This window comes from Branchiostoma belcheri, unplaced genomic scaffold (assembly GCF_001625305.1).
Source record: "Branchiostoma belcheri isolate BF01 breed outbred unplaced genomic scaffold, Haploidv18h27 scaffold67, whole genome shotgun sequence".
Classification (NCBI taxonomy): Eukaryota; Metazoa; Chordata; class Leptocardii; order Amphioxiformes; family Branchiostomatidae; genus Branchiostoma; species Branchiostoma belcheri.
In genome coordinates this window covers 1,916,699-1,929,781 of record NW_017804320.1, presented here as the reverse complement: position 1 = coordinate 1,929,781, position 13,083 = coordinate 1,916,699, and the positions used below count along the sequence as shown (strand labels likewise).

General features: G+C 39.2%; 1 protein-coding gene across 1 annotated transcript; it reads left to right on the top strand.

Annotated features, from left to right (window-relative positions):
* The first annotated feature begins 3,540 nt into the window (after positions 1-3,540).
* On the top strand, positions 3,541-12,809 carry LOC109483966. Its single transcript, XM_019787116.1, has 10 exons — positions 3,541-3,694; positions 4,423-4,671; positions 5,276-5,454; positions 6,138-6,238; positions 6,771-7,345; positions 8,008-8,145; positions 9,024-9,229; positions 9,822-9,977; positions 10,903-11,052; positions 11,907-12,809. The coding sequence occupies exons 1-10, from the start codon at positions 3,569-3,571 to the stop codon at positions 12,037-12,039; spliced, it is 2,013 nt and encodes a 670-aa protein (XP_019642675.1). The 5' UTR covers positions 3,541-3,568; the 3' UTR covers positions 12,040-12,809.
* Positions 12,810-13,083: the final 274 nt, after the last annotated feature.

Genomic DNA, 13,083 nt, shown 5'->3' with positions numbered 1-13,083 from the left:
CATCCACCTTAGAGTATATTTTGCAAAATTTTTACAATGACTGTTCTACCTGCAGAGTAGTTCAGTAGTTGCCTTTGGAATATTGTTGTTAAGGCAATTATAGTGAAGAAATGTGATGCCTTACTTACCATTCTCAAAGTAGTTTGCCATCCACTAGTTTGTCATCAATCTGTCACTTCATAACTGAACCAAGAAATGCAGGGACCTACACATTGGCTTATGTCATGTCTAAGTCACACATTTATTTAATGTGTTGTACAATGTTAATTTTGCACCTATTAAGTCATGGAATTTGTCCATTGCAATATTCTTCAGAGAAATAAACTGAAGAGAACTAACCTTATCTATTGTCTGGTAATGTGTCAATATTTACAGATATACTAAGATGAAAGTACACTCTACAGTTTATGTTGTGCAATATGGTAGAAATGAAAATCATATGGTCAGGAATGTAAATTTCATTCTTCGGGTCATATTTGTCTAGTGGTACCAATGTAGCAGTTAACCAGTAAAGGTCCTTGGAGACTTTATAAAGTTTACCTTTGGCAGAAGGAAAACATTGGTTTTGCTCTGTTTCTTCTTCCTCTTCTTGTTCTCCAAAGAAATAGGTCAATGACCTGAACCAGACTGTCACCATGGTAACTAGTGCTGGGTTACATCGTGTTGCAATTTTATTGTAGGAGGGATTTAGACTCCTGTCACCATATAATGATATATATGAATGTATTTTATTCCCAGTAGCCTTTTAGACACTATTATTGTTCCCGTCGTAAAAAACAAATCTGGCAACATCTCTTGTACTGACAATTATAGACCAATTGCGATCACTTCGGCATTATCGAAAGTCCTAGAGGCACTCCTGCTTAATCGTCTGAAGCCTTTTCTTCTGACGTCTGATTCCCAATTTGGCTTTAAACCTAAACATGGGACTGACATGTGTGTTTTTATGTTAAAGCAAATTATCGAGTACTACAGGGGCTTAGGGTCCCCTGTCTTTGTGTGCTTTATGGATGCCTCTAAGGCCTTTGATCGCGTAAACCACTGGACACTGTTTAGAAAGTTGATCGACAGAAATGTTCCGCTATATCTAGTTCGATTCTTGGTTTCCTGGTATACGAATCAAAGAATGTTTGTGAGATGGGGTACAGTCCTTTCACCGAGCTTCTCCGTTACTAACGGAGTACGACAGGGTAGTTTATTGTCCCCATATCTTTTTAATGTATACATAGATGATTTGAGTGTAAGCTTAAACAATGCCAAGGTGGGCTGTTATGTAGGTGGGTCCATCACCAACCACCTGTTTTATGCCGACGACTTATGTCTGATTTGCCCTAGCATTAAATCTCTACAGAGATTGGTTGGGATTTGTGAAGTGGTTGGCCATGGTAATGACATATTGTTTAATACTAATAAGACTTTCTGTATGTATTTCCCATGTACTCGTTTGCCACTTCAGCTTCCATTGCCATCTGTAAGTCTATACGGTACCAACCTGAAGTACGTAAACTCATTTGTCTATTTGGGTATACATCTAAATACCACATTAAGTGACGATGATTGTGTACTTGCTATGCTGAAGAGTCTTTATAGTCGTGCTAACAGTATCAACCGCAAATTTTTCTGTTGCTCTCCATCTGTTAAGAGACACCTGTTCATGACGTATTGCGCCCAGCTATATGGCGCTCAGTTATGGAGCTCTGTAAGCTCTGGTGTTTTGTATAAGTGCAGAGTGGCTTATAACAATTGTTTTAGAATCATAATGAATCTGCCTCGGCGTTGCAGCGCGAGTGAAATGTTTGTCTGTAACTATATTGACACTTTTGAAACCAGGAGGAGGAGAATTTGTTATTCTTTTCTAAAAAGGTTATTTTCCTCCAATAACGCAACAATCTGTCGCTTAATTCATTCCGATGCCTTCTACAGGAATTCATTCTTTCGGAAGACCTACTGTTTGTTATGCTTTTAGGTTTCTTCCTGTTTTACTTGTATGTCTGTAGTGTTTTTTTGTATTATTTTAATGATGTATTGTACATGTTATATGGGTTTTTTACCTGAAATAAAGAATGAATGTAATGAATGTAAGTAAGAATCAACAGAGCAGACCAGTAAAGGTAAACATTATGCTTATTATTGTGTTAATCTTTTTTTCTCCCAAATAAATCATAAGCACAATATTATTACTTTGTATTAACGCGGATGGCTAGAATGAGCTTTAAATTGAAGTAATATCCCTATCAAGATGGCAAGTATATCATATCCAAGGCTACAGAGATTAGATAACACATGGAGAAGTCATTGCCCCTCCCACATAAGTCTAGATCCTTCCAGAGAGTTCCCTTACTTCCGCATTCTGGGCGCGCCAACTCCCCAACCAATCAGCCCCCGAGTATGGTAATGACATCATCGCCATCAGCCAATCAGCGCGCAGAAATCTTCAGGTCAGCCTCACATGTCAACAAACCGGTCTGAGTGAAGCTTCGGCTCAAAATTCTCTGGAAATCTCTTTGATAGTAGAACGCTTGGCAGTACGTTCTTCGATATGACAGCGGTATAGGGGGCTGTAAGGAAGATAAAGCTCGATCCTGTGCCATTTTCTAGGTAAGAATTTTTCGTCCTAATTTGGTTATATCAGCGGAGTAGCAGTGACCTGTTAAACGTGACCATGGTTGTCGATCTGACACTGACCTAACTAGCTAGAAATTTCAATACCTCTTTTGTCTGAAATAAAATGATGTCGTGCCCCTGGTATGTTTTATGTGCCTCGATATTCTTCGTAGAACCAATATTATAACTGTTGAACAGTGACAGAAGGCCTGGAGTCAATGGGTAACATGATTTTGTATTTTGTGACCTAGGTCACTTACGCGGGCATCGCACCTTCTAGGAAAAATTGACCGTGTGTAACGTTTACGGTTAGAACTCAGAGAAGCAGTTTTTTCTATTCCCAAGTCACACCTGTGGTCGTATTTTGCGTCTCGTCTATAATCTGTAAGATTTTCCATAGTTTCATGACATGACATCACGTCCAAAGCACATGTGGAATGACAGAATTTGTTGGAATCGTTCCACTCACTCAGCAGCGTTTCCTTCTGAAGTTCTGTCAATATATTCCAGATGATATTTTTACCGATCGCGAGAATTCGACTTTTTCAAAATGTGTGGAAAAAGTCAGAGGTTGAAGTAGCAACATTATACTCTAGCTTGTTGTTATCTTTTAACAGTTTAGAATGTATTGCTCAAAAACTAGATCACGGCAAGATTCCTTGATCAGCACCAAGGACAGAGCTGTTCTTAACCTCTGATCTCATGACAGGGCAAACCATGGTAACTAGTGTTGGATTACATCATGTTGTAATTTTATAGCAGGAGGGATTTAGACTCCTGTCACCATAAAATTTCTATATTCAATTATGCATTTGCTTTGCAAATGTTACTTTAATTTCTAGTTATCATACATAATTCAATACACAGACTTTCAATCACTGTCATCAATGATAGTCAATATAATATATAATAACTCAGTTCTGTCTTCCACAGTTGACTGTTGGGACCGTCTGACCACCTGCCCATGGAGTGGAGAAGTGTGCAGGTGAGGCAGGATGACCATGTTGGAGTGGTGAGGGGGACGGTACGCTCACCATGTCGCAGTCTTCATGTCCTGGGGAGCAGGGTCATCCTTGTCACGGGCAAACAGGTCAGTGATTTCAAATGTTGAATTGTTGTTTTAAGCAACACAGAGGATAACTAGAAAGGTAACATTTGCAAAGCAAATGCATAATGTTTACCTTCACATATGGTCTGCTCTGTTACTTCTGTTACTCAAACACATTCATGACAGGAGTCTAAATCCCTCCTGCTATAAAACTGCAACATGATGTAACCCAACACTAGTTACCATGGTGACAGACAACTGGTTCAGGTCGTTGACCTTATTGGTTTGGAGAAGAAGAGGAAACAGAGCAAAAACAATATGATTTCCTTCGGTAAACATAACTAATTGCAGTAACAACTATCATTTCATATGTTGCTATAGCTAGTATCAAACTTCATTCTTTGGTGCTAATATGCAGTGCTTAATTAAAAGATTAAAGAAAAGGTTTGTGGATGAAGGTTAATTATCTAGATAATGAGATATACAAGTATATTGGTACTCAATGCAAGCAGTTGGATAGATTTTGAAAACTATCAGACATGTCACTGATGAAAAGTTACTGTAGTAACAGGATGCTACTTCAATGAAACCAAAAAGTATTGGATGGTACTTGAAACGTCTGACAGTTTTCAAAATCTATCCAGTTGAGTAATGAAAACGAAACAGCAGAATTTTCATATACATATTTTGCTTAATGTTTGACCATTACAATGTGTGTACAAGTGTTTCATTTCCTGCTAATGTAACAGTACTTTGCTTGTTCTGAGAAGGTCCGATGTCTTGACCTTGATGAAGCAGCGCTACAAGGTCAGAAGGAAGTGTCCTGGAGATCTCTGGAGGTTGCCGGAGCGCCCCCTGTTGTCCTGAGCCCGAATTGCCCCAGCATGAAGTTTGGAGACTACATCATTTTCCTGAACGGGCACAGAGAGAGGATGTACCCATGGGATGACCAGTACAAGGCCTCTGTCTTCATCCTGGACATGACTGACTCAGACAAGCCCAGATGGTGCCATCCTAAGGTTTGAAGATCATTATTAAAAGACTTAAGGGCTTGAGTTGAAATGCATCCTTAACTTAAGTAAACAAATGCATAATGTTTACCTTCGCACATGGTCTGCTCAGTTAATTCATACTCAAACACATTCATATATGATGACAGGAGTCTAAATCCTTCCTACTATAGAATTGCAACATGATGTAACCCAACACCTGTTACCATGGTGACAGACGGTCTGGGTCAGGTCAGTGACCAGGTCAGTGATTGGAACGGAAGAAGAAAAAACAGAGCAGAAACAATGTTTTCCTTTGGTAAACATTATAAAATGTAACATGTTACAAAAGCAGAAATTTGAAATCTATGTCATCATGGGGTACAAATATAAAAAAATACATACATGTATTTACAAGTAAGAAAAAAACATGATCTAGTATTACTAGTAACAAGATCACAGGCATAGAAGATGTTTGACTATGTCATTCAGTCTTGTGTGACTGTGTTACTCTTTGTGTTGGAATAAAGTTTAGCATTGTACATTGTACTATAGTTCAGAAACTGTTAGTCTAAGAAATGGCATCAGCATTTTCGTTCTTCATGATTATTTACTTCTTTACCTAATTTACCAGACGTCCGGTGACATCCCCCGTAACTTTGAGGCAGTTTTCCTGTTGGACGAGTCAGCCAACAAGGCTCACACCTACCGCTGGAGTACTGGTCCTACCCGCCAGGGGCGCCTCTGGACGCTGGATCTGAAGACCTTCACTTGGAGTAAAACTAAAACCTCTGGTGATGAACCAGCACCAAGGTAGATAGGTTCTGCAATATTCAACTCATATCTCCTACATTGTATGTTCTGTTACAGTAGTTCAATGGTTATATTGTAGTGGCATATATTGTAAGCTATTAAGTAAATAGTGTGTGGTTGTTACATTGTAGTGTTGTATAGTGTAATTATAGTACATGTATGTGGTATTTATCATGATGTTATTTTGATGTACAGGACTCCTAGAAGAACTACTACTAGTAAGGAAGTGTTGTTTTCACTAATGGAGTTCCTAATAAACATAAACATAAACAATCAAGCATCATCAGTGCTGATAAACTGATCTAGATCTAGATGGAAAGGACACTGATCTCGATCCAGTTTTAGCTCACTGAAGTGCTAATCTTCCACTGGTCGTGACAGAGAAGACAGACGCCACGTATGTGCAGTATTAACAGGATCATAGTACCAATTGAAAGAAATTCCCTTATTGACAAGCACAATGAACAGTGGACCACAGCTTAATGTTCAGTACTAAGGACTGTGACCCTTTCCAGAAGTGTGCATGCATATGTGGGGTGAGCAACAACAGCCGGGATTCAAACTCCCAACCTCTAGAGGCAGGGTCACTAACCACTAAACACATGATACTCTAGTAGATGTTCTAGTGAATTGGTGAATTTTTGTGCAAGTTTTACAACTGTAAAAAATCTTAATTGTTCCAGATATGCTGTCAGCATCTGTGAACTGGATGGAAAAATGTTCTACATGTTTGGAAACACCAAGCAGATGCAGAATGACTTCTACACCCTGGATCTGAGCACTGGTAAGGTTTCATGTACCTTTCACCTCATATCTACAACCGTTGATAATCAGTAGTGACTACATTCCAATAAATATCAGCAATGCTTTCTTCAGTTGTTAATTCATAGGACATAAGAAATCTCAGTCATACTTGTAGAATCCATAGAAAGTTTTGCCTTAGTAGTATATAATAGCCACAGCCTCTTTAGTCTTAATTTTAAAAATTCCCAACACTTGTTAAGCCTAATAGCTGACATTAAGTCAATTAGATATTATTGAAATTGTCAAAAGCATCTGATTCTTTCCTGCTTGTCTTGTATTTGGTACACGAGTTCGATCACCGGCCAAGTCATACCAATTTTAAAAGACTTTAAAAATGGTAGTACATACTGCTTTCTCTGCTATAGCACCCAAAAATGGTACATACTGCTTTCTCTGCTATATAATTTAGCACTCAGCAATTGAGAAAAGAGTATGGGAGTTAAATTGACACACCAGTACCATGCCAATGGTTGCAGGGCAGACTTTAACTTTTTTCAAAAACTTGTCTGCAGGTCAGTGGCAGAAAGGCAACCCAAGCGGCTCACTTCCTGATCCATGTAACGGTGCAGGTGCAGTCGTAGACCCTGTCACTAAACACATCTACATCATAAGTGGCCACTTCGGTCAAGACTGTGACCAAGTACGCGTCCTGGATGCCTCCAATTCCGAGAAGTACATCTGGTCTAAAGCACAATCCAAAGGCCAAGCCGCGGACGGCAGGTCGGACCTAGTGAACTCCTTCTGTGCGATCGGTTACCACGACAAAACCAAGCAGAGCTTTCTCGTCCAACTTGGCGGCTTCAGCGGCAGAACCATGAAGGAAACGTCTGATGTTTTCGCTGTCTTCCCTTTCAAGGCTTCGTACATCGAAAGCAACGCTCCAATCCTCCATTTGAAAGGCAAGGACATTGCTCAAGGGAACCAAGAGGGTGATCATCGGATATCTGTCCATGTGCCGTCTTCGGTGGACGATCATCTGGCGGCAGCCCTCCCTCTTCCAGTCATCAGAAAGCTGGCAGAGATCAGTGGTGTCACGGACACGAAGTCCTCCATCAGGAAAGATGTGTTTCTGGCTGTTAGAGAACAGGTATTTACCATGCTCATGTGACTGTTGAGATTTCAAACTACTCCCTGCTATCTGACCTAAATGTACATTGCCAAAAGGCTTAATCTAAGCAGGTAAGGCTTTATATACTATACACTAATAGGTACATGCACATGTATCAAATATTAAGTCGAAATGTTCAGAGCATTCAGCTCAGAACTGAAAGGTCCCGGGTTCGATCCCCAGACATGTTGGATGTTGTGCCCTTGGGAAAGGTCCTTATACCCCTTGTCCTGCGGAGCACAACAATTGTTGTTCTGCACATACAGTACCATCTACATGTACAATGTATTATAACACCGGGCTGTATACTATATTAGGTACGATTTGGGGGTATTTCTTGTGCAACGCATCACACCGCAGCGAAACCCAACAAATGTGGAAGTAACTATATGCTACTGCAGGCCAAAAAATTTGGTGGTCTATGATCTAATTAAGTCACATGAAATTATTGAAAAATATTGTGCCAGGAATGCCAGCAGGACATTAAACACGACTTTCCTCACTGTACAGTGGAGTGATGCCCACCGGGCCTTTTGGCTAATTGTCTGAATACTGTGTCCAAACGCTCAGTCAAATTTGGTGTTGCATGTGACAAAATCTGCACATTTGCCACGAAGAACCGTACAATTTTTTTTTTGCAGGTTTCGGACTTTCTGAACGACATTGTTCCACGTGCCCTGGAACATCACAGGGAGTTACTTGATGATGACAATCGTCAGGATGAGGACTTAGATGACTGGGAACAGGAGAGTCAGGTAGACAACTACATATCACCAGAGGTTAGTACCTGAGGGAACTATGTACCATTGTACAACATTTGCAGTGATCATTTACAATTATCTTCTTTGTTCTATGTCGAGTGGTATAAGTTCTGTCACAAATGATGTAATCGATGCCTTTCTTTAGATGTTTAAAGTTAAAAACTTTTGTTCCAACACAAATAATTGTTCTCAGAAGTGTGACATCAACACTGAGTGATAGCCTCATGGTCTCACTGTGCTGGAACAAAACTTTAAGTTTAAACATGTACTTTTAGTAAGGCCACAGCAAGTAAATTTTATGGATGGCATCCTCCGCAGACTTCAAATCTAATGTGATAGGGAAAAAAAACAAGGTTCCTACATTTTCAAATTGTGACATAATAAATCTTGTTAAACAAGAAATGATACCTACATGTCTATTCTATTGTGTCAAGTTTACTGCCAACTATTACAGCATCCATTTGTCAGTCAACTTTGAAAAGTTTTCAATCATTGTACAATTTATGGTTTTGATTCAGTGGAAACACGTACAAAAGGAATGAAATACACTGCTGCATCAATAATTTAATAGTAAAAGACAATAAATCAGAGCGTTTTCTTGTCTCCTCTCTTCATATTCATCTACCATATGCATCCACATTCCAGCATACATGTAGCTACTGACATCATTGCCCATTTTGGTATGTTGACCACATTCAGAAGGCAACAAAATTTCTTGTTTTTTTTCCAAAATCAGGCGAAAATCAATGCGCGCGCTGATGTCATCCATAAAAATTACTTGCTGTGGCCTAACTACCAACACAAACTTTCATGGCCTTTCTTTAGATGTTTCATGCTATTTTATCCATGATGTACCTCACCTGTCTACCATATTGTATAAGCTGTGTATTTGGCAGGAGTACCTGACTACCCGGAGGACAGACCTGAGTGTGTGTTCCATCCTGGCAGCGCTGCAAGACTTCAGCCAGGACAGAGGTGACCTCCTTAAGGAACTGACCGGCAGCCTGACTGTTGAGAGGGTACAGAAGAGGATCGTGTATGAAGTCGTCCACGTGACGTATGATTCCGGGGAGTCACCTGAATTTGACCATGAGTCTATCAGGTATAACAACACTTGGTCATTAGCACGAAAGTTCATCTGAGTTGGTAATCTACGTAGTGATAAATTCAAAAACTGTTCTCCAACTCAAATAAATTACACTCACCAAAATTTTCGATCAAATTTTTCGGTCTTCATCAGGCCACACCAATTTAATTTCTTGGTTAACAGATTTTTCTAGAAAAATAATGGAGCAGGCGAGCTAAAAAAATGAAAATAAAAACAGGCCTAGGCATCCTATTATAGCCCCAAATGCTACGATAGGAGCCATGAAGTCAACACAAAAGGCTGGATTAATATTTAAACTATATTTCTGAGCTTTTAATCAAACCACTGCATTGATAAATGGAAAAAAAATAGGCAGGACTTTCCTCAACTGTAGGGGGCAAAATATGATCATATTTGAATTGTCAGAACCAGAATCTTTTTTTTTTTGGAAGAGACAAATCCGAGAACCAACTAATTAAATTCATGTGGCCTTAGCTTTGTTTGATCCTAGTTGTAGAGACCATATGTATGTCAATCCCTTTACTTTTGTCGAGTCAATTAAAAAAGAATCTAGAAGACATGCTGAATGTATTATTCCCTCCTGTAGGTCTGAACCCAGTAACATGGACTCTTCCTTTGTGCGTTACATGAGTGATGGTGAGGAGAGTAACCCTGGTGAGTGGTGTAACCGTGTGGAGAGGGCCGTCAGCAGGCTGGAGGTGGCCAGGTCCATGTCTGAGGAGTTCTGTTTCCTCTATGGAAGGTAAGTTACATACATGAGTGATGGTGAGGAGTGAGTAACCCTGGTGAGTGGTGTAACCGTGTGGAGAGGGCCGTCAGCAGGCTGGAGATGGCCAGGTCCATGTCTGAGGAGTTCTGTTTCCTCTATGGAAGGTAAGTTACATACATGAGTGATGGTGAGGAGAGTAACCCTGGTGAGTGGTGTAACCGTGTGGAGAGGGCCGTCAGCAGGCTGGAGGTGGCCAGGTCCATGTCTGAGGAGTTCTGTTTCCTCTATGGAAGGTAAGTATCAAGATGACACTAATAAAATAATTCGTCTTGGCTCTAAAAAATTAATGTGATTTGTGAATTTGGATTTAGTAATTGACGTAACAGTTATTAAGTACAGAATATCAAATGGACAATGGCTGTTAATTACTGAAATTCACAATTTTCAAATTGCGTTTTTTACGCTCAGTTCTATACCGTGAACTTACCATTTACATGTACCATGAACAAATAGTTTGCCAACTTTCTTTTTACTGTACCTGCTGCCACTGTCAATTTTTCTCAGACTGGAACTTTTGCTTATGCGAATAAAAATAAAATACAGTATTCCTATCAAGACTTTTAGTTAAATTTCAGTCATACCAGAAAGTGGACCAAAATCTACAATGTACTTAAAAACCAACGCTGGAATGGACCTATCACATTATTACGTCACAGTTTGTTTATAAAGATCATTTCAAAGTCTCTTTGATTTTTGCTGCATCTAGTTTTTTTGACACAGCATTACATGCCGTAATGGCGATTTAGTTGGCTTAACGCTACACAAACACACACGGCGCTACGCACCCCTGTATAATATAAACGTCAATTGACCGGCATTCATTGCGGTAAACAAACTGTGACGTAACAATGTGATAGGTCCATTGTACTGACTTCCCTGTACATGTATACCTGTGCAGACCTGATGCCTTCCACCATGTGGTGTGTTACATCCTGTATGAGTGGGGGTTCTGTGACAGGATCACCAAGACGGCACAGTTCCTCCTACAGAGGGCAGCCGAGTTCTTTGTCTGTGTCTTGTTCTCACAGACAGTAGCAGCTCTTGACAGGTATTCGCAATAGTTACTCAGGGGTCGAAATACCCCTCTGTGTGCAACTTGGTGCAAGTAAATTTTGTGTCCTGCAACTATTTTTTGCTTTATCCGCTGTTACAACCTGTAGAAATACCCAATAAAGAACTGTAAAGGGAACAAATTTTGTTCAACAAAACCAGAATCCATGTAGTTTTCCTTCATTTTTTGTAATTAATAGAGGTTATGTCGCTTTAGTAGGTTAGTAGTGTAAGCAAATATTGGATGCTATTAAAGTTACTACATGTACTTTTGGTTGTGTTCCTATTACTTTTGGGGGGTGCAACTATTTTTTTTTCCATCTGCACCAGTGCAAGTTGGCCCCAAAATGTATTTCGACCCCTGCTTACTGTTAGTACAAGGGGGCTTGATACCTTTTCTTTGTTAAGCCACAACAGTGCCTTACATTTTGTAGTTCCTACAATGAATACAAGGTATAGGGCAGATTTGAATTCCAATTCTCCCACAGGACAATTCCAGATTACCCTGGATTCCAATCTCCTCTGACATCCAAAATTCAAAATTGTTGTACCCAGAAAGTTCTGTTGTTTGATTCCTTTTTTTGTAAAAGTAAGTTGATTTCTCAGAAAGTGATATTATTGTGTTAAGCAGGCTACTATTAACAGAATTTGTGGAATACATATATTTGACAGTCTGACTCATATTTGCTCAAACATGATGTAGGCCCTAAATTCTAACTTGTTACAATGCTGTAATGCAAATGTTTCAGTGAGTCTGTTATCTGATAAAACTTGTTTCCTTTCCCTACATGGTTGATTTCTGACAAAGTGTACATAATATATATGTATTTCTATGGCTCTATTGTCCTACAGGGGAGACATCAAGGCAGATGTTCTGACACCTGATGTGATCCAGTGGGTGTTTGTGGAGCTGCCAAGTGCACCTGCACTGACTGTCTCAGATGCCACGACACCTGGAGACAACGATGACAACTTAGAGCAGTAGATGTATTCCAGATTACACGATATTTGTTCTCCATAACATTAAACATTACATGTTTACATCTAAGGCCACACCAATTTAATTTTTTGTTTCTCGGATTCGCCCTATCCAATTTTTTCTGATTTGAAAAAAAAATGTTTGCTTCTAAATCAACTGCAAAATACTCAAAGACACATTTTGGCCCCAAGGGTTGCAAAAAGTCCATTTCTACCTAGATGCAATGTACCTAGTACCTGCAATGTAACAATGCAATTTTGTTTCATTAAAAGTTCAAAATCTATTGTTTTATAATTAATTCATAGTGCATAGTTATAAGTTTGCTTGGCAGAATAAAATCACAGTAACATTTGTTGAGGCATAACTCTAGGCAATGTTCTTATGTTCTTGCAAGCATTTTCATGTTCTGATTACGAATTAACAGTTGAGAATAAGGCATATTTTTATCTGCTTATTAATTGCTGTAAGCTTTGTATAAATCGTGGTTATATTTTTACTGTTATTATGATGTGGCCAGGGAACCTTAAGCAATGGGCAATGTACCACATGTATGGAAATGCCTTTTAAACTATTAAAGGGATGTGCAAATTAATGTATTACTTTAGTTGCAATGACTATCACTGACAATACATTTATCTGCCTTTTATTGATAAGTTTTTCATCACTTTCTACTGTAATCTGTATTGTTTCTGGTACAAGGTATGACAGTTTCATGGTTGTAAGTTTAGGATTGTTCTTCAGTGGGTATCCAATTGGGAGTCTGAAAACAAGAAATCATAAACAGCTGTATCCAGTAAAAGCTTCTAACAGCGAGCAGATTATTATTGGAATGAGCAGAGCACTTTGGACTAATGCCTCTGACCGTTTACAGCTTAGAGGTACATATCCAATATTTTGTCAAAAACTTCTCTGTTACATAGCGGATCATAATGACCCCCAGTGGGGGTCTTCACGCTTCGTTAAAAATTGAAAAATCTCAATATTTTAGACGAAATCTTGAGATCTTATGAGACAATATTGAGATTTTTTTATGACAATCTCCAGATCTTT